The following is a 21,642-nucleotide window of genomic DNA, read 5'->3' on the forward strand; positions in this document are numbered from 1 at the left end:
CATGTATTGACTCAAAAAGTACGAAGTTCACCTTCAGATACAAACTAAACAGAATTCTACACACACCCAATCCCTAAACAGAACTTTCTCATATGAGCTAACAGATAGTAAACCTTTGCCTGCTTCTGTATTTCAGTGCAGAGTGCTTTAGTGGCTGCAGAAGAGGGAAAAATTCAACAGATAACCCTTCTCTCCTCCCCTTGCTGCACCTTCATGTTGTAAAAAAATGTATCGTGCCAATAAAATATGCGGCAACCAGTGTTGTTGGAGCAGTTCATTGCTATCTCTTGGGTCCCTGATAATAGCTTTATTCCCATTTGATAAAAGAACGAACAGTGGCCAGTTTTGTACCCCGCCTACTTTTCTGAGGAAACGAAACTTAATTCTGCTTTGGCAAGCTTTTCCTTTTCCTTCAGAAGGGCATAGAAAGAGAAAGACCAGGTGCTGAGATCCAGGGAGCTCCAAGATGGCTTTGCAGCCTATTTTAAACCCGGTGAGTGTGGAGAGTGTGTGTAAGAGGGGAAAGCTTGAGAAGGTGGTGGTCAGGAAGGCTGCATAGACATTTTCTAAGAGGTTGTGTCTCTCCTAAGGATGAACTAGCCGGGAGATCTGACTAGCCCTTCCCTGTCTCCTTGCAGCAAGCTTTCTATGTGCATCCTTACAGCTAGGATTGAGCTGCTGCAAGGATAATTGAGTTACAGAAAAACCCCAGAGAAAATGCAGAAGCTGATAAGGCTTTTCTTGGCAGGGAGATAAGTAACGGGGAAAGCTCAGCTCCTCAATTCCTCTGGACTGACACTGTTTTGTGGGAGAGATTCAAGTGCGTACCTGAACTTTAGGTTTGCACAGTTAAAGTGGACTGAAGGGCTCTGTTACCCTAGTGCAATAAATCTGCTTAACAAAGAAGAGCCCTTTTTGTGGTTTGGAAATGCATTGAAAAGTATGCGGTGAACGAAGTAGCAGCGAGAAGACATGTAAGCTTCCCGCAAGCAAATCGGGATGGGTGCTCATTGTAGTATAAACAAATTGGAACAAATGCTCAGTAAAAACCGGACATCGCCTAAGCTTCGTGTTAGCTCTGTGGAAGCGTATCAGGATAAATGCTGAATAACCTTGGCTATGCTACCTCAACCGAAAGGCATGGTAAGAAAAAAGCAAGGCAAAATTTAAAGTGGTTGTGACTCTTTGCTGCCTTCCAGTCAATGCAATCTAAGTTGCCCCTGAGGTCTTTCACTCCTTACGCACTACCAAATTTGAGTCAAATCTTTGCCCAGAATGTCCCCACCACCAAGTTTGGGGCCTTAAGCTAAAAATGTGTATTTAGAAAACAGGTCTTTTAGACCATTTCCATTGTTTATCACACCAATGATATTCAGAGATATATAATGCCTGAGGAGATTATACTTGAGTTTGGGGAATAGGGACCCAGCAGATGACCACCTTTTTCTTTTCTTTTTTCTGCCCCACAGAGCGTTCCCTTTACTGGCCCCATTTTTGGGGGTCTGACTGAGGGGAAGATGATTGTAATCCAAGGGCAAGTCCGGGTTTCTGTGAAAAGGTTTGTCCTGCTTCCGCTTAGCTCTTTGTGCCCTTTTGATAATTATCCCGCCTCATCAATACCTTTTCCTCACATTTGATTCTCTGTTTTTACAGTCTTTCCATCTCCTTCCTCTTCACTGACTTTCCCCTGCTTTCCCAAATTCCAGAGAGTGCCTCACATTTTGCATTTAACGTGAAGTTGCTCTGTCAGGAACAGCCCTAGCATTGGGCGGAGTAAGTTAGTTGCCTCAGGCGGCTGAAATTTTGGGTGTCGTCAAGACAAGGCATTAAATCACCTCTTATTTACTTTTATATTTATTGAGATTTTTACTCTCGGGGAGATGTGAGATTTCCTGCCTCGGGTGCCATAATAACTTGCCCAGCCCTAGGTAGCTTTCATGTTGACATTAGAGGAGGTGTCATTTGCATTGTGCCTCAGGGGACAAAATATATTTGTGTGAACAAGGAACAGGAGAAACAACAACATGGGCAGTGTTTTCCTTTTGGAATAGTTTCCAGAACGATTAAAGCCACAACTCCATCCAGCCTTTACTATCGTTATTTTTAGCTGCTCACCACAAGTGAATAAGCTGCTTTTGCAGTGGACTTCTCTGCCCATACTGATGTGGTCTACTCCCAAACTTGGAGGGTTTTACATCAAGCCCTACCCTGTTACCAGTATTCTTGATTTTAAGAATATCTGTAGAAATATTACAATTTACCAGTATTTAGCCACAAACGGGGTTGGTTCCAGGTACTAATGCCCAGGCAAGAACATGTAGTATTCCCCACAAGGGACCCACATTTTCCTTCCCCTGAAAGTGTGGTGCAGTTTTTAATCTACCCCTCTCCTTTAGCTAGGGTGGTCTCTCAGATATCACCCCAAATAAGAGGAGACAGATTTGCCCAAAATGTGCAGAAATCTTGGGTTGTACCTAATGCTAGTCCTCCTCAGAGTTAGACTCATTAGAGCTAATGGACAAGGCTAACGTAGGTTCACTATTTTAAGTGGGTCTCCTCTGAGTATAACTAAGAGAAATCTTTGTACCATAATTTTATTTTTAAAAGATCAATACATCTGCTCTCATTGTAGTGGTGAAGACTGTGAGCAGGTGAGCTGTGTGCCTATCTGCTCCCAGGTGCTCATTGCTGATGGGTCCCTGCAAGATCTCCTTACTGGCTTTTTTATGATTAATTAATTAAACTTATTAGTAAAACACACACACACACACACGTAACCCAGACAGCTTACAAAAATAAATAGATAACACATACATTAAAACCAGCATAAAGCAAAACAGAAAAAGCTAAACCTCATTAGTATTTTAAAAAGGCATGGCTAAAGCATTCTTCTAACCTAATGTTTTAGGCCACGGGTAATTCAAAGGCACAGGTCTGGTGATAAGAAATGGTTTTTTTGCCTGGTGCCTGGGCTCATTCCAGCGAACACTTCAAAATACCCATAGGCCACCTTGTTTGGTGCTGGTTCTGTATATAGCATAGATCATGGTACTTGACGCTAATTTTTGTAGAGAAATTATATCCCTTTGATAGTAAAGGATTTCATTTTTAAAAGAAGCAACCATTTACCAGTTGCTTGAAAACCAGTCCCTAGTAATGGGGTGCTGTTCTTATACAGACATGTGAGGTAAATTACCACAAAACCGCCTGAAGGACATTCCATGGCTGCCAATATGGCAGCTCCCCCACCTACACCTTAGCCCATTACTGGTGGTAAATGGGAGTGGGGATGCTGCCATAAGCAACCATAGAATGGTCTTCATGTGTTTTGTGGTAATTTACCTCTCACAACTGGCTTTCAAACAACTGGTAAATTTTTATTTTATTTTAAAGAAGAATAATTCAAAAAAGCCTTTCTTTTGTGAGGGAGGTACTGATCTGAGTTGGGTTTTTGTTTGTTTTTTAAACAAAGTTTTATGACTTTAATCTAAATAAGCAGGAAACTAGTTCCTGGTACCAAGGAGGACTTTGTTTCTTGAATAGCACCCTATCACACAACGAGCCGCTTTTGAAACTGTAGGAAGTCTCAGAAATGGTTTATGTCATGAGGCAGCTTGGGAGAGAAGATCTATTAAAAAGGCAGAAACCACATTAAGCTTCCCCATCCCTTCAAGTGCGTCAAAAGTAGCTATTTGGGGATCCCAGCCTAAATGGCTATTTTAAAATCTATTATTATTTTATTTTAATATTGTGAGCCATGTTGAGGGTCTGCACTAGGCTGAAAGGAACTTCACACAAACAAACAAACAGTGGCGTAGCGTTGGGGGTGCAGGGGGGGCCGGCCGCACCGGGCGCAACATCTGGGGGTTAGGGTTAGGGGGCGCAAATCCATGGGTTAGGGGCGCAAATCCATGGGTTAGGGGGCACAAATTACTTGCCTTGCCCCGGGTGCTGACAACCCACGCTACGCCACTGCAAACAAACAAAATAGGGTGGACAGGAGCAAAAGTGGTCAGGATCCCTGTACCTTCAATTGGTATATAGAATATGGAACTTTTCTCACCCAAGCATGACAAATCGCACAACATATGCACAGTTATTAAAACAAAGCCCTGTAATTCATTTTGCATGTGGCTATACAGTATACAGTGGTACCCCGCAAGACGAATGCCTCGCTAAACGAAAAACCCGCAAGACGAAAGGGTTTTCCGATTTTTAGAGGCTTCGCAAGACGAATTTCCCTATGGGCTTGCTTCGCAAGACGAAAGCCCATAGGGAAATCTCCTGGGACAGCGGGAAAGCGCAGCGCACCTTCTCCTCTGTTCCCAGACCTGTCCTGAAGGCTTGTGGTGGGAGGCCCGGGAATAGAGGAGAAGGCGCGCAGCGCTTCTCCTCTGTTCCCGGGGCTTGCGGTGGGAGGAGGGTTTTTCCTCCCCACCGCCAACATTCAGAACAGCATTCTGAATGTTGGCGGTGGGGAAGAAAGCCCTCCTCCCACCGCAAGCCTTCAGGACAGGTCCGGGAACAGAGGGGAAGGCGCGCAGCGCTTCTCCTCTGTTCCCGGACCTGTTTTGAAGATTTGCGGTGGGAGGAAGGTTTTCCTCCCCACCGCCAACATTCAGAAGGCTGTTCTGAAGGCTGGCGGTGGGAAGAAAAGCCCTTCTCCCCCGCCAGCCTTCAGAAGAGTTCCCGGAGGGGTGCCTAGGCTGCGGATAGCAGCATGCTACCCCGCGCAAGGGGCGCTCTTAAGCAGAGCGCCCCTCGCGCGGGGCAGACATTCGCAGCTTGGGGAGCCCTGCAGGACTTCCCCGCAGGGCTCTCCAAGCTGCGGATAGCAGCCTGCTGCCCCGCACGAGGGGCGCTCTTTAGCAGAGCGCCCTTTGCGCGGGGCAGACACCTGCAGCTTGGGGAGCCCTGCAGGACTTCCCCGCAGGGCTCTCCAAGCGGCGGATAGCAGCCTGCTGCCCCGCACGAGGGGCGCTCTTTAGCAGAGCGCCCCTCGCGCGGGGCAGACATCTGCAGCTTGGGGAGCCCTGCAGGACTTCCCCGCAGGGCTCTCCAAGCTGCGGATAGCAGCCTGCTGCCCCGCACGAGGGGCGCTCTTTAGCAGAGCGCCCTTTGCGCGGGGCAGACACCTGCAGCTTGGGGAGCCCTGCAGGACTTCCCTGCAGGGCTCTCCAAGCGGCGGATAGCAGCCTGCTGCCCCGCACGAGGGGCGCTCTTTAGCAGAGCGCCCCTCACGCGGGGCAGACACCTGCAGCTTGGGGAGCCCTGCAGGACTTCCCCGCAGGGCTCTCCAAGCGGCGGATAGCAGCCTGCTGCCCCGCACGAGGGGCGCTCTTTAGCAGAGCGCCCCTCGCGCGGGGCAGACATTCACAGCTTGGGGAGCCCTGCAGGACTTCCCCGCAGGGCTCTCCAAGCTGCGGATAGCAGCCTGCTGCCCCGCACAGAGCGCCCCTCGCGCGGGGCAGACATTCACAGCTTGGGGAGCCCTGCAGGACTTCCCCGCAGGGCTCTGCAAGCTGCGGATAGCAGCCTGCTGCCCCTCGCATGGGGCAGACACCTGCAGCTTGGGGAGCCCTGCAGGACTTCCCCGCAGGGCTCTCCAAGCTGCAGATAGCAGCCTGCTGCGCCTATCCGCAGCTTGCAGAGCCCTGCGGGGAAGTCCTGCAGGGCTCCCCAAGCTGTGAATGTCTGCCCCGCGCGAGGGGCGCTCTGCTAAAGAGCGCCCCTCGTGCGGGGCAGCAGGCTGCTATCCGCCGCTTGGAGAGCCCTGCGGGGAACTCCTGCAGGGCTCCCCAAGCTGCGAATGTCTGCCCCACGCGAGGGGCAGCAGGCTGCTATCCGCAGCTTGGAGAGCCCTGCGGGGAAGTCCTGCAGGGCTCCCCAAGCTGCGAATGTCTGCCCCGCGCGAGGGGCGCTCTGCTAAAGAGCGCCCCTCATGCGGGGCAGCAGGCTGCTATCCGCAGCTTGGAGAGCCCTGCGGGGAAGTCCTGCAGGGCACCCCAAGCTGCAGATGTCTGCCTCGCACCGGGCAGCAGGCTGCTATCCGCACCCTAGGCAGCCCTCCGGGAACTCTTCTGAAGGCTGGCGGCGGGACAAGGGCTTTTCTTCCCACCGCCAGCCTTCAGAAGGCTGTTCTGAAGGCTGGCGGTGGGGAGAAAAGTCCTTCTTCCCCCGCCAGCCTTCAGAAGAGGTCTGGGGACAGACTGTCCCTGGACCTGGTCTGAAGGCGGTCTCCATAGGAACGCATTAATTGATTTTCAATGCATTCCTATGGGAAACCGTGCTTCGCAAGACGAAAAACTCGCAAGAAGAAAAAACTTGCGGAACGAATTAATTTCGTCTTGCGAGGCACCACTGTACAGTGGTGCCTCGCAAGACGAAATTAATTCGTTCCGCGAGTTTTTTCGTCTAGCGAATTTTTCGTCTTGCGAATCACGAATTCCCATAGGAATGCATTGAAAATCAATTAATGCGTTCCTATGGTCAAAAAAAGTCCAAACAAAGCCAAATTTGGTACAACAAGAGTTTATTAAGTGCTCTTTAAGGTCACACATACTGTAAAGAGCATTTCAAAAATTGAAGGAACAATAATTTAAGTTTCTAAATATGACATAAAAACATTTAAAAATCAACAAAGTGTACAGTACATTTTCTAAGACTCTGGGGGACAACTCGAAGAAGATTCCTCTTCCACTCTTTCTTCTTGCTGAAGAACCTGTCCACGGTCTGCTGCTTCATCCGCCTTTTCAGCACCTCCCTGAAAAGCGACATGACCCTCGTATCAAAAGTATTCGCAAGGTCATGTGCCACATGCTTGTCAGGGTGATGCCGCTGTGCAAAAGCCTGCACATCCTTCCACTTCAGGCAAATGTCCCTCAGTTCTTTGGAGGACAGCCATTCCTCAGTTGCTTCCTCCTCTTCCAGCGAGGCCTGCTCCTGCACAGCATCTGCCTGCAGTTCGACCAGCTCCTGGGTGGTCAGCTCGTGGTCGTGCTCCTCCACCAGCTCGCTGATGTCCTCCTCTGTGACCTCCAGGCCCATGGTCCTCCCCAAGGCAACAATGTCCTGCACCACTGTTGACTCTGGTGCATCAGAGTCACTTGGTGCCACACAGTCCAGCCACAGGCTGCGCCAAGCGCAATTCAAATTTCTCTGGCTGATCCCGTTCCAGGCCGTGGTGATCATCTTCAAGCAGGTGACGATGTCGAAGTGGTCCTTCCAGAATTCCCGCAGGGTGATGGTGGTGCAATCAGCCACCTCGAAGCATCGCCTGAAAAGCTCCTTGGTGTAGAGTTTTTTGAAATTGGCGATGAGCTGCTGATCCATCGGCTGGAGCAGTGGCGTGGTGTTAGGCGGCAGGAACATGATGTTGATGAAGCTGAACTCCTCGAACAAGTCCACCTCAAGGCCTTTAGGATGAGCAGGAACATTGTCCATCAGAAGCAAAGCCTTCAGCGGCAGGTCGTTGTCCATCAGGTACTGTTTGACAGCAGGGCCAAAAGCATGATTGACCCAGTCCACAAACAGCACACGTGTGACCCAAGCCTTACTGTTGGATCGCCAAATGACACTCAGCCGCTCCTTGTGACCTTGTGTTTCTTGAAGGCCCGTGGGTTCTCCGAGTGGTACACCAACAGGGGCTTGATCTTCAGGTCGCCACTTGCGTTGGCACAGAAGAGCAGGGTCAGACGGTCCTTCATGGGCTTGTGGCCAGGCAACTTGGCCTCCTCCTGTGTGATGAAAGTCCTTTTGGGCATCCTCTTCCAAAACAGCCCAGTCTCATCGCAGTTGAAGACCTGCTGTGGAACGTAGCCCTCCGTCTTCACAACCTCCAGGAACTCCGCTGCAAAGTCTTCAGCCGCAGAAACATCAGAACTGGCAGCCTCTCCATGCCAGAAAAAAACACACAAGCTTCCAGATTCTTGAAAACCCCTCCCCAACTGTTCCCCCAGCCACCCAGCACACAGAAATTCAAATCCAGATTTTTTTTAAAAAAACAGCAGAGTGGCCCAATGGTCACAGAAAATCATAAAAATGCAGAAAAAACACACAAGCTTCCAGATTCTTGCAAACCCCTCCCCAACTGTTCCCCCAGCTACCCAGTACACAGAAATTCAAATCCAGATTTTTTTTAAAAAAACAGCAGAGTGGCCCAATGGTCACAGAAAATCATAAAAATGCAGAAAAAAAAACACAAGCTTCCAGATTCTTGCAAACCCCTCCCCAACTGTTCCCCCAGCCACCCACCACACAGAAATTCAAACCCAGAATATTTTTTAAAAAAAACAGCAGAGTGCCCCAATGGTCACAAAAAATCATAAAAATGCAGGAAAAAAACACACAAGCTTCCAGATTCTTGCAAACCCCTCCCCAATACCAAGTCCTTGAATTCCAAACACCCCAACCCAAAATCCAAAAACCCCCCAAAAAGTTTTAAAAGCTTAACTTACCAAATGGCTGCAAAAGAAGTTTTGGAAAAGCTTCAAAAATCACCAGTCTTTAAAAACCTCAAAAAAGGCTACTATGTACACTGACTTCTATGAGTTGCTCCTCGAAGTCAAGTCGCAACTGTATTAACAGTGTTAAGAAAAAGGAAACAAAGTTGCAAGACGTTTTCGTCTTGCGAAGCAAGCCCATAGGGAAATTCGTCTTGCGAAGCAACTCAAAAACGGAAAACCCTTTCGTCTAGCGAGTTTTTTGTCTTGCGAGGCATTCGTCTTGTGGGGCACCACTGTATATTGTTATTCACTCAGAATTGTAGGGGTGGCTTGAAGTGGCATACTTTTGGGGTTTTTTGGCAAATATTTTTATTGACTGGCTTTCTGAACATACAATTAACAAACATTATCCTAAAACAGAAGCATGGTGCTTCTGCGTGAAGTCCAGTAGATTAACTTAGAGTCTCTCCATGGGTTGATGGAGGAATTATCATGTGACTAAGCTCTGTTAACATATGAAATGAAACAAAACTACGTCAGTCATTTTTTTTTAAAAAAAACATAGCCTTCAGTGGCGTAGCATGGGTTGTCATCACCTGGGGCAAGGCAAGTAATTTGCGCCCCCAGGGGTGGGGCTCAGCCAGGTAGGGGCAGAGAGCTGCAAGTGCGAGCACCCCCCCAGATGTTGCGCCCGGTGCGGCCGGCCCCCCTGCACCCCCCACGCTACGTCAATCTTCTCGTTAACTTTTCAACTAAATCAGTTTGCCAAATGCTTTCATACCACCTGGATGATGTTAATCCTAGAGTAGTTTTACCAGTACTTATTAGCCGTCGAGCCGCCACCATTAAAAATGTAAGGAACACCAGGATTTTGATTATCAAATATGGACAACGATGCTAGTTGAGGAATACAACTTTTTTGCCAGTCTCTTCAAATGTTTGGGTTTTTTTGGTCCACCATATGTTTTAAGCGCCCTCAAAGAACCTCATGGGAACTGTAGTTTGTTATGGGTGCTGGGAATTCTAGGTCATCGAGGGGTAAACTACAGTTCACAATGTTCTTGGGGGAGAGGACTGTGCTTTAAAGAGATGGTGTGTACGCAGCCTAAAGCTCATTAACAACAGAATCTTTTATGCACCTTCATGGCTCCTGCTCTTTCTGAATCACCCCTTTCCCCTACTCTCCCCTCCATTTCATCTCTCCAGTTCTTTCCCTGCAGGTGTGGTCATGGTCAACCAGCCCACCTGCCCACCTCTTCCCGCTGAGCTTCAGCCCAACCATCCCCTCACATTTCAGATTCTCGGTCAATCTAGTGTGCAGCAACGGCAACATCGCCTTCCACTTCAACCCCCGTTTCGACGAAGGCCGAGTCGTCGTGTGCAATACTCAGCAACACGGCCGCTGGGGAGCTGAGGAGCGGGCCTACAACATGCCTTTCCAGCCAAATATTTATTTTGAGATGATCATCAACGTCAAGAGCCACTGCTATCAGGTGAGGAGGCTGGAGAAGCTGCTCCGGCTCGCTGTCTACCATGCAGCCCCTTTGTGTCTTGCAGGGCACGGACTTGATAATTTGCAAGTGCAAGATTTATCTCCAGCATGGACTCCGACTTGGCTTTATGTTTAGGCCGGCAGAAGCTTGGCCCCATAGTGGTGCAGCAATAGAGCTGCTAGCACATTTGCAAAGCTAAGCAGGGTCGGGTATGGTTTCATATTGGATGGGGAGCCTCGCGTTGCAATTCTTGCTTTGCAGGGGGTTGGAGTAGATGACCCTTGGGGTCCCTTCCAGCTCTACAGTTCTATGATTCTATAAGAGATATGCTTCTCCATTCCTTCCCCTCCCGCCGCATTCCCATTAGAGATGCGGCTCGGCTGACAAGAACAATTTGGCAGGGGATGATGATAGCGAAGAAGAAATATATAAAGGCTGTATAAGAGCTGTGCAGGCTGGCCCGATGTTGCAATGAGTTCTCATGAGGACTTAAAACAGAAATGAGCAGACCGATATGCAAATTGTGGAGAAATGAGCAGGACTGGAAGAATTAGGAACCTGCAGAAACTTGAATGGATTTATCTGCCCATCCCTAACCACAGTAAGCGTGTCGCTGGGAAGTGAAGTGTTTAGGGGGTTCTGTGCATACTTTCATGCTGAGGGGTGTGGCGCTTGTACAAGTGTGGGCACAGCCTTCCATTTCAGGAGGGCCAGGCTTCTGAAAATACAGAAGAAATGCTTCACCTGTGAGTTCTGCTGAATGGGTTGCCTCACAAGTCCCCTTTGTTTGATAGCTGCTACCACCTAGTGGGTGAAGTAGAACACGGGTGGAATTCAATTCCAAGAAGAAGGTAGGCTGTCACAGATCATGTGAGGCGTCCAGTACAATTCACCAAACTGTCTCCCTGTGGGCTGTCATTCAGTTTTAAGCAGCTAGGCCAAGAGAGAAGCCAAACAAACATAGGACATCAGTCAATCCAAGGCATTAAAGAGATGGCTGTAGTCTGTATAATCATGTATTTATGCTTATAATAATTTTATTCAAACAACCTTTAAGAAATAAACTTGACAGTGGATTTTCTAAATGTTTCTATTTATTAAATCTTGAAACCATAAGAGGAGGGGGGCCATGTGGGCACCACCAAAAAAGGAGACACAGATTTGCATAACGTTTGCACCTGCCATTTTTCTATCGATTTGAATGGAAATATCATCCATCTCGTCATAGTGGGGGGGGGCAGGGGCAGTGTGTCGCGTTGTGTCACCCGAGGTGAAGTGGGAATGTGCTGCGCTGCCATGCCACACCTCTTCCTCCTCCTTTACCTGGGTTGCCCATGAAGTGGCAGCAGCATCCGTGGGTTCCGATGTCACAAAATCTTGCCTCGTCTCAAAGGGACTCGCCTAACCAGTTCCTCAACCTCCTCCAAACTCATAACAATAAAGTTACCGGTAAATGCTAAGAGTTACTTATATCCAATTGTAGTTCTACACAGAGTAGACAATTGAAATTAATGGACATGAGAGTCAGTTTAGTTCCATCAATTTCAATGAGTCTACTCTGATTATAATCTAGTTCAACTCACTGACTCCAACACCTTAACGAGGTTGTCCCTCCAAGTTCCACCCTCGGATTAGGAGCCCACAAAGCACAAATTCTGCCTCTTGTTTCCCAAGAACTAATCTCACCTCCTCCTTCCATTATTCTAGGTATCCGTCAATGGCAACCACTTCCTGGAGTACAGACACCACCTTCCTTTCCATGAGGTCCAGACATTGCAGATCAATGGAGATGTCTCTTTGAACTGCATCAGCTTTGCTGGCACTAATGTGAGTTGCACATTTTCACCTCTTACACCTCCTCCAATTTCAGCTTACCATGGTGGATCATGTACCTTGTAATGTGGGTAGCAGCCATTTGCAAATCAAAGGAGAACACTTAGAAATGCGTCAGTCTAATTTTAAAATGAGGTGCTGGAAACTGGTGAGATATGGAGTCGGAAGAGACAAAACATTTGTGGTTGCAGTTCTCATGCGAGCTTGAACACTAGAAACAAGATGCAGTGAATTTGTATGAACAACTTACCCTTCTTGGGGAGCAATCCTGGGGAGGGATGCTGCAGACCTCTATGCCAGAGAGGGTGGTTTGCAGATACAGTGGTGCCCCGCAAGACGAATGCCTCGCAAGACGGAAAACTCGCTAGACGAAAGAGTTTTCCGTTTTGGAGGTGCTTCGCAAAACGAATTTCCTATGGGCTTGCTTCGCAAGACGACAATGTCTTGCGAGTTCCTGCTGGGTTTTTTTTCTCCCCCCCTTTTTCTAAGCCGCTAAGCCGCTTATCAGCTGATCTGATCAGCAGATAAGCCGCTAAAAGCCGCTAATAGCGCTAATCCGCTAATCCTTCAATGGGCTTGCTTCGCAAGACGAAAAAACCGCTAGACGAAGGGAATCACAGAACGGATTCTTTTTGTCTTGCGAGGCACCACTGTAGACTCTTCTTCCTTGTGGTGGCAGAAAACTTAAGTGCCATCGGTGCTGTGCTCTGCCATTGCTGCACCAGCAGTGGCAAGACCAACAATTAACTGTGTTGTGCCATGCCAAGCCTCTGTCAGAGGAGGCTGTGGGTGTACAGGATCCCAAGCCTCCTTGTGACCCCAGATAAACCTTCAATTGCATTGCCTGGCATAAGCTTTTGGAACTTGGCAGAATTTGACAGAATTCCACACACATACCCTGTGTCCCATTAGGATTGTTCTGTAAGTTATTTTTTGAAACGTACTTGCCGTGCGTCTTTGCCAGTTCTTGAAATTGATTTCACAGTACCCACAAATATTTGAAACAGAAGATTTTGCTTTATATCACAAGGTGATCAGCAGGGTTAAGATTCTTCTTGATTAGCCTTTGCCTCATACGTGAAGTATAAGAAAATAAGCAGCAGGCAGACCTATCAGAGAAAGCATTCCATAAATAAGGTACCACCACCAATAATGCTAAGTTTCAAATTTTCAAATATCAGGTAAGAGAACTGTGAGAGGCATGTCTGAGGATTCTATCAGAAGTCTCATGGCCCTGTTACCCAAGGTGCTGCCAGCTGGAGTAAGCAGAATGGGCCAAGCTGGATAAGTGATCTGACTTAGTACAAAGTGGCTTTGTGTGCTCATACTTAATCTTAAGAGGGCATGAGAAATGCAAACTTGCTTCGGAAGCAAACAAATAAAAAAGGAATTTTTTTTTTGCTTTGGAAGCCAATAATGTTATTTACTCATTCATATATTTACGAATGGATGTATCACTTTAAGGTGGCAGTTGATGGCTTTTGGATCAAATTGGGAAAAGAGACAGTGCCAGAAGGGCAAGCTGTTGTTGTTGTTGTTGTTTTTAAAAAATAGTTCTTATTTCCAAACGTATTTTTATTGTGTTTCAGCCTCCACCCCCATACACCCCTCCTGCTTACAATGTTGTGACAGCCACCACAGTAAGTAGAAGCCCTTAATTTGTTTGCATCTCTTTGCTTTGCAAATCTAGTGGGGGGGGGGGCTGGGGCTGGTGGGGACTGATTAGTACTGGTTATTTATGTAGCAGTTTCAATGCACGAAGTGCTTTACAGTGGTACCTCTAGTTATGAACTTCATTCGTTCTGGAGGTCCGTTCTTAACCTGAAACTGTTCTTAACTAGAGGCGGGCTTTCGCTAATGGGGCCTCTTGCTGCCACTGCACTGCCGGCACATGATTTCCGTTCTCATCCTGGGGCAAAGTTCTCAACTCAAGGTAACTCTTCCAGGTTAGCGGAGTTTGTAACCTGAGGCATTTGTAACTCGAGGTACCACTGTACTACATTCACCTTCATAACTCCTTGCATAGTAGGCCGCTAGTTTTCCCATTTTCCGGGTTAGAATGGAGAAATAAGTGACTTATTCAAGGTCACCCTCTGAAGACCTGGTCACATGACTGTTGAGCACATGGTGCACTGGGGGAAAATAGATGAGAATCCTGTTTGTGTTCACAATGAACCTTTGCCTCCCTAATTCTTGGAAGCCAATCACAGAATCACTGTTAAAGGAGCCTTGTAGACTAGGAGGGGGGAACCTCTGCTCCCCCCCAATATTGCTGAACTACAACTCCCAAGCAAATGCGGCCAGAAATTATGGAAGTTATAGTTCAGCAACATCTAGAGAACCAAAGGTTCCCCACACCTGTTGCGCAGATCATCTGGGCCAACCTTCTCCACTGTTCAGCACTAAGGCATTCCTAGAACAAGGCTGCCTAACGTCAACTTGCAGACCTCCAGTAAGCGCGAGCCCCATGACCCCATATACGTAACCAGTGGTCTCATACCCTGCGTTGCTCGGAAATCAGTCTTGAAAGGCTCAAAATGACATCTAGCTATATCCAAACAGACAAAAACCTGTGTCTTGATCTCAGGAACCACCATGCAAAATTTTGCAACGATATTTTAAGAGGTGTCCAAATGCACAGTGAAGAGGCAGACCACTTTGTCAAACCACTCTGACCATTAAAAAATTTATCCTAACGTTCAACTGAAGTCTACCCTTCTGTAACTTAAGATCTAGTATTCCCAGGAGCAAACGAGTCTTTCCCCTCTTCTTTGTGACAGCTTTCCAGATATTTGAGCAGTGTTATCATATCCCCCCCTCAGTCCTCAAGGTTAAACATACCAATAGAGCGCGCTTCTGGGGTTGAAGTCAAATGGCTGTGTTAGCAGCACTAAAGTGACCTCTGCCTGCAATAATAATAATAATAATAATAATAATAATAATAATAATAATAATAATAATAATAATGCTGAAACTGCATCCCAGAGCAGAATCAAAACGCTAAATATCCTTCTGTCAGTGCAAAAGTTAATGCTCTCTTAATGATATATCTCTTTCTTTTCAGGTTGGTGGTATGTTTGCTCAGCCGAACTTTGTGCAGCCATCTTTTTCTGTGAGTAGCTTCGTGGAAACTTCACAGATCCTATAAACTACTGGGCTAAAGGATGGGAGGCCTAAGGCACAACCTGGCACCCTGATCCACTCACCAATGGTGACTTGTGGTTGCCGCACAACAACAGAATCCTGTTGGCAAATGGATTGGCACTGAGCCCAGAGCTCAGTGGAAGCAGGGCATAGCTCCACGAGAAAGATACATGCTTTCCAGGCAGAAGGTTCCAAAGGTTGCGATTCTATACTCAGTTACCTGGCTGGGAATAAGTCCTGTTGAAATCTGTGGGACCTTTTCCTTCTTCCATTTTTTAAAAATCAATGTATATACAACGTGAAAAACAGTTGTAGGGAAATTCTTCTTCCATTTTTTAAAATCAATGTATATACAACAGTTGTAGGGAAATATTAGAAAAGAACAGAAAAACAAACCAAGCACATGGTAAAGGTAAAGGTAAAGAGACCCCTGACTGTTAGGTCCAGTTGCGGATGACTCTGGGGTTGCGGCGTTCATCTCGTTTTATTGGCCTAGGGAGCCGGCGTACAGCTTCCGGGTCATGTGGCCAGCAGGACTAAGCCGCTTCTGGTGAACCAGAGCAGCGCACGGAAACGCTGTTTAATCCACGTGCTTTAATCCACTTTGATTGTGCAAACCTAAATTTTCTGGTATGCGTTTTCAATCCTACCTGCAAAATAATGAGACTGTGGAAGAGTTTTGTTGCCTCCCACTGAGCTACGTATAGATCCACCCACTGGCAAGTCAGGATTGCAGAGAGGAAGTGAGGATTAGGAGAAGAATGGGGTTAAGAATTAGGGTGAGATGTTAAATGAGAAGAAGCTGAAGTATTTATAGATTCCAGAGTGATGATTTTTCCTTTCTTTCTTAGTATAGATTTTGATATTTCATGCAGGGCCCTTACAAAGAAAACATTTAAAATTATATTAAGGGGGGGGTTACTTAAACTGACTAATCAAAAAGCAAGACTCAGTGTTTTTTTCTGGGGGGACACAGGTGTACACATACCCCTAATCATTTTGTGAATCTAAGTTTGGCCTCACTAAGGGGCAGTATTTCAGTATGAGTAGGAAAATGAGAATACCCCTAAACATTTTTTTAGAAAAATAAGCACTGGCAAGACTAGTCAGTGAAACATTCTCTCTAGTTAGTGGACAACCCTGGAGACATTTGATTGCTCCACCTATTCACTGGGTTCAACAAGTGTTCCCTGAAACAAAACAAAAAATAATACAAACAATAGTTCTACGTAAGTTAAATGATTGCTTTTCTTTTCATTCTTTGCAGACAAGGAAGAAGAAGACGGCCCAGGTGTGTGGGTTAAATTCTGGGGCAATATTGTAGTCTACCTAGTTTAGATAAGGCAGGACTGCAGGGGTTTGGTCTAGACTGAATTTTGATGCTTTTCGGTTCTGCTATACAGTATTATTATTGCAAGGCCTTTCATTTTTTCTCTGTTTCTTCATCTTTTCTCAGGGTAACAGTGGAATAACTTTGTCCAATCCTGTGAGTATATTGGTGTTCTGTTTTCTATGCCTCTTGGTTCTCCATCATAGATAAATTTAGAAATTTCTGCTCGTTTTTGACATAGATTAAAGATGGTAAACTGGCAGCCTGTAGGCCCCAAATATAATTTACAACACACCCACACAACAGATGCATCTCCTTTTGGCTAGATGAAGTGTTCTTGTGGCATTTTTTCCCTGAAGCTCCTGAATCTTCCCACTCTTGGGAGACAGGACGCTTAGTCAAGACAGATTGGTCTGATCTTATACAGGCATCAGGCCAAGTCTAGACATAGGTTGCCTAGTTAGATTAGGGAAAGCTGAGTGTTAAGAGGCAGCAAAGCAGACAGGAGTCAAAGAGGGTCTGGGCAGGGCACAATGAAAGAAAAGGCTCAGCAAGCAAGTTCAAGAGGCAACCAAGGTGCAAATATAATCAAGAAATTTGCTCTGCGTGCCAGCAGCTTCTCCCCTTAAGACATATAAGTTAAAGAGATCCCATAGCACTACCAAGAAGATGTGTATATTCTATCAGAAAAGACAAGGAAGATAGAAATAATGACGTTTGATGTTTGCATATATATTGGCACAAAGGCAAGGATGCAACTAAAAACTAAGAAACTAGTCCATTTTTTGGTGTTTAGAGGCGCCTCATAATCAGAGGCATTAAATTGTACCTTGCTTCTCCCTGCTTCAGTAGGGGCTGGAGGGTAGAGATACAGTGTGGGAAGGTTCTAGCAGTTCAATGTGTACTTGCATTTTAGGGCTAAGGAAGAGCGATTACAGCTGACTTGTAAATTGTGTCCTTTGGTTGCAGCCAGCCTACCCAATTTCCGCCTCTGATAATAGATCAAGATCCACCTGTGTTGACTTCTGAATGCAGGAACATTCTTCAGCTTCTGGGAGTCTTATTCTGGGAGTCTTAGTTCTGGGAGTCTTGGTTCTGCTTTGTCTTCTTGCTTCTCTTGATGAAAGACTGAATCCCTGTTGTTATTTTTTCCAGGCTGTCCCATTCCACATTGCCATCCCGGGGAATTTCACTCAGTTCCGCAAGATTACAATTGTGGGAAATGTGCCTTTTCACGCAAACAGGTGCGTTAGCAGAGGGGACAATATTATGCACCAACTTCCTACATTCAATTATCAAATGAAGTTGAAGCCAATCAGAAAGTACCGTATATACTTGTGTATAAGCTGACTTTTTCAGCACATTTTTTATGCTGAAAAAGCCCCCCTCGGCTTATACTCGAGTGAGGGTCCCTTTCGGGCTGCTCCTTCCTCATCCTCTGCCTTTGCCGCTGTCGGCGGCGGCAGAGGAACGAGCAGCCCAAAAGCAGCCCTTTTGGGCTGCTTGTTCTTACTCCACCACTGCTGCCACCAGCCTCTGCCTCTTGGCAGCACCCTAGGTAGGCTGGGGGACAGGAGGGGCTGGGAGGGAGAGAGAAGCCCCCTCTGCTGTGTGCGCGTGTGCACACGCACTATGGCCCACCAGGAGGTTTGTGGTGTGGTGAACCAGCTTATACTCAAGTCAGTAAGTTTTCCCAGTTTTTTGTGGTAAAATTAGGTGCCTTGGCTTATATTTGGGACGGCTTATACTTGAGTATATACGGTATCTGTCAAATTATGTCTGCAGGTTCCAGAGATACAACCAATCTAATTCGCTTCCCTATCACATTTGAATCTTATTTTGCTGCCTTCTTATTAAGTTTACCTTTGCTGTGTGTGGTTTTTCCAAAATATTTATTTCTTTCAGAGTAATTTTCTTTCTCGATTGGCAGTGACGTTGTTTGGGAACGACATGCAAGTGTCATGAAGGGTGGCTGATTTCATAACATTCACACATGCAGCAGAAGCTGAGCTTCTAGGTCAACCCGTGGCTCCTAGGTGCAGGTTTGCTTTCCTGCAAATGAGGACAATAACGAGAGCCAGTGTGGCGAGCACTGTGGTTCGGCTGGAGAGTTCAAATCCTCGTTCAGCCATGAAGCTCACTGGATGAGGTTGAGCCAGAGACTCATAGGGTTATTGTGAGGGTAAGGCAAAGTAATCTTCAAAGATGCCACCCTGAGTACAGTGGTACCTCCGGTTACAAACTTAATTCGTTCCGGAGGTCTGTTCTTAAGCCAAAACCTTTCTTGAGACGCGCTTTCGCTAATGGGGCCTCCCGCCGCCGCCACACTGTGGGCGCGCGACTTCTGCTTGCATCCAGGGGCAAGTAGGGGTATCTACTTCCAGGTTAGTGGAGCTTGTTACCCAAAGCATTTGTAAGGAGGACGGTATGTAACCCGAGGTTCCACTGTATATTGGAGGAAAGGGATGGTACCAGTGTGGTAATACAAATCTGATCCAGGGAAGACTCAGGTCTAAAAAGATCATGGGCTTATCCAGACTTTCTGTTACATTGCGCTTTTCAGGCACAGATCTGGGATTTAAAGCTGTGTGTCAGAGTGATGTTGGTTGGTTTTTTTCATCTCAGTACTTCCCTGGGAAAATCCGCATTTTACTGCTGAATCAGAGCAAATAAAAATCTGCAGAAAACCTGATTGCCGTAATCAGCAGTAAAGCGCAGGTTTCCCTAGGGAAACCACCGGGACAAAAAAGAAAACCTGCTTGGACACAAAGCTTTAAATCCCAGACCTGTGCCTAGAAATGTGGCATAAAAGATAGTCTGGATGAGCCATGAGTGAAATAAAAGCCAGATCAAGATGTTTAGGCCAAGCAGATGAAAGAGTGAATTATTTAAGATGGCTGTAGAGCAAGAAGCAGAGAAAGGCAGGCTCAAGAAGATTGTCTATCAGGTAAGCACTCACAAATACCCATTTGTTTTGTGTATTTCTCGAAGAAACAGCAGGTTGTAATTTGTCACTTACCCAGTCACTTGTGGCAAATAATGGAGAGTCCTCAAGGCTATGGCAAGAACAAAAATGATCAAAATAAGTTTTTCTTTCAGACCAAATGCAACTATCAGATCCTATGCATATTTACTGAGAACTAAATCCCAGTAAGTTCAATACAGCCCACTCCAAGTTAAGTGTACAGAAGAGGATAACATTAGATATTTATACTGGGAGCAGCCAGGCTAGTAAACATTTTCAGTGGGCATGTAACTTTAGTAGATTTATTTGCAAAGCTGTGAAGAAGTTATTTATTCCACCCACCTTACCCACCCATTTTATAAGTTCTTGTAGGCAGGGGTTACATTTCCAGGTATGCGTGAAATTATATATAGTGGGGAACACCATCTAAAAAACCAAACTCCGCCAAGAATCTGCCAAACTCCATCACAATTGCTCCCTCCAAACCTCCTTTCTCAAACTCCCAACTCTTCACAGCCCTCAAAGGTCTGCACAAAGGCTTCTGGATCGCTAGCCATTTTCCTGCTCTTTTCATGTCATTTTTGCAGTTTTTTTGCAGTTAAATTGGCAAAGGATCAGGAAGACTTGGTTCTCTTAAGATCTATGCTGGGTTAAAAGTCGTGTTGTATCATTTTGGAGACCCCAGGAATATGCATTGTCGCCCTTTTCCTCCCAGATTCCATGTGAACCTGAAAAACACAATGAGCGGCAACATCGCCCTGCACATCAACCCCCGACTGAAGGAGGGAGCAATAGTCCGGAACACCTTCATCCATGGCAGTTGGGGCTCTGAGGAGAGGCACTTGCCTGCCATGCCTTTCTCCCCTGGCCAGGCCTTCCATGTAAGAAATACCTTTGGGGAATGAGCATTTGCACTGGTTTACATTTCAGATCTTTGTCAGAAGGCACACCTCATCAACAATACCAACTTAGGTTGAAATGGTTACACAGAAGCTTCTGACATTCTGTGGCAGCTATTAGTTTCAACAGCTGATCTTGGAAAGACCCTTCCAACACTCTCCTTGCCCCCTGCCCTTTTAGCAGAGAGGAACTGGCCACTTTGTCCTGCTCTTCATGTGCAGGTGAAAACACATGAAGAAGGACCTTTGGCCTGATCAAGGAAAGCAGTGTTTATATTCCTACAGCCATTTTACTGGCTTATACTTGCCTTTCCACATCAGACCATCAATTCCAGCATTCTGTCTCAAACAATGCCTTTTAAGCAGCTAAGAAGGGAGAGATTGCCCCCTCCCCAGATTAGCCTAATTAGTCCAGTAGGGGGCTGGATTTTCTTGGGACCAGAGCGCTATACTTTTATAAAGTAGTGCTATACATCTGACAGGATTCTTGGCACTCTGAACAAACTGCTTCATTTTAGGAAATCATTAAACTGGTATAAAATTAGGGTTGCCATACGTCCATAATTTCCCAGACGTAGCCGGGATTTGGCAGTCGGAAACAGTGACCGGGCAGAAATCACAGCGATGTCTGTGAAAATCCAGATGTATAGCAACCCATGTCAGAAGTGACTCTGCAAAAAACCGAAACCCCTCAACAACAGTATGGCAACCCTAATAAAATTGATATAATGGATAAAATCTGCTCCATGCCTCTTGTTGTGTGTGGATTAGTATGGTTTGAAAACTCTGAATAAAACATTTCTTACTTTCTACCACTAGATGGAGATCACCAACCTAAAGAATAACTATCAGGTGACTGTGAATGGAATTGTGATATTCAGTTATACCCATCGAATCCCTTCAGGACAGGTGGACCACCTGGAAATAGCTGGGGATGTGACCCTCTCCTGTGTGCAGTACTGACGAGTCTCTGTTCTTCTTACACAACATTTTAAATAAGCTATCTTGAAAGAGAAAAGCAAATACATTTCTGTAGTGCCTTTCCCCCCTGCGGATCAGCGCTGCTTCAAACCACGTCAGGCATACCTGAACTGCAAGGCTAATGTTTACTATTATGGCTTCCCTACAAGGAACCCTGGGAATTATAGTCTGAAAGGATCACTTGCAGAAAAAAAATTTGGTAACCTTGTGGGATACCTGTGGGTAGGGAAGCCATGCTTGCAAACTCTGTACTTTTTCTGGTACTGATGCAAATATACAGGTGTTGAATAAAGATGTTGAATGGAGATTTTACTAACTGGACAGCAGATAGAATTTTTTTGTCTCAAATTCAGATAATCATTTACTTCTTCCCTTGTACCCTTAATCATACTTTACAGTTATGTAAATTATGCTGATATGCCTCCTTGATGAAAAATAAATGCCAATGAAGATAAGTTGGAATGATACTTGAAACTGCAGCATTCAATGATATTCCAAATAGTTGTGCTATTTTTGTCTGAGCAGACTCCATAACCACCTGCAAAAGTATGAA

At 46.2% G+C, this 21,642-nt stretch overlaps 1 protein-coding gene and 2 long non-coding RNA genes across 5 annotated transcripts; 2 read left to right on the forward strand and 1 right to left on the reverse strand.

Moving 5' to 3' along the window:
- Positions 1–140: 140 nt before the first annotated feature.
- Positions 141–21,544, forward strand: LOC308590487 (galectin-4-like). Of its 3 annotated transcripts, XM_081200581.1 has the most exons (11): positions 141–493; positions 1,470–1,558; positions 9,742–9,937; positions 11,645–11,764; positions 13,360–13,410; positions 14,835–14,882; positions 16,182–16,205; positions 16,371–16,400; positions 17,400–17,488; positions 19,925–20,090; positions 20,928–21,544. In XM_081200581.1, exons 1-11 carry the CDS (start codon positions 467–469, stop codon positions 21,069–21,071), a joined length of 984 nt encoding a protein of 327 aa, XP_081056707.1. In that variant the 5' UTR covers positions 141–466; the 3' UTR covers positions 21,072–21,544. The 3 variants fall into 3 exon arrangements, with proteins under 3 accessions (XP_081056707.1, XP_081056706.1, XP_081056708.1); XM_081200580.1 differs by lacking the exons at positions 141–493; positions 1,470–1,558 and adding an exon at positions 2,148–2,293; XM_081200582.1 differs by lacking the exons at positions 141–493; positions 1,470–1,558; positions 16,182–16,205 and adding an exon at positions 2,148–2,293.
- LOC308590651 lies at positions 3,684–9,013 on the reverse strand. Its single transcript, XR_014009841.1, has 3 exons — positions 8,736–9,013; positions 3,969–4,134; positions 3,684–3,788 (listed from the first exon to the last, which is right to left on the reverse strand). It is a non-coding gene; the product is annotated as an uncharacterized lncRNA (long non-coding RNA).
- On the forward strand, positions 15,241–16,147 carry LOC308590686. The gene is made up of 2 exons (XR_014009875.1): positions 15,241–15,890; positions 15,927–16,147. It is a non-coding gene; the product is annotated as an uncharacterized lncRNA (long non-coding RNA).
- Positions 21,545–21,642: the final 98 nt, after the last annotated feature.

This window comes from Podarcis bocagei (genome assembly GCF_964188305.1).
Source record: "Podarcis bocagei genome assembly, chromosome: 7".
NCBI classification, from domain to species: domain Eukaryota; kingdom Metazoa; phylum Chordata; class Lepidosauria; order Squamata; family Lacertidae; genus Podarcis; species Podarcis bocagei.

Coding starts and splice junctions, on each gene's coding strand:
- LOC308590487 (XM_081200580.1), top strand. CDS start 2,163: ATGTGGTCTACTCCCAAACTTGGAGGGTTTTACATCAAGCCCTACCCT. Junction 14,883..16,181: donor TTGTGCAGCCATCTTTTTCT/GTGAGTAGCTTC, acceptor CATTCTTTGCAG/ACAAGGAAGAAGAAGACGGC. Junction 16,206..16,370: donor GGAAGAAGAAGACGGCCCAG/GTGTGTGGGTTA, acceptor ATCTTTTCTCAG/GGTAACAGTGGAATAACTTT.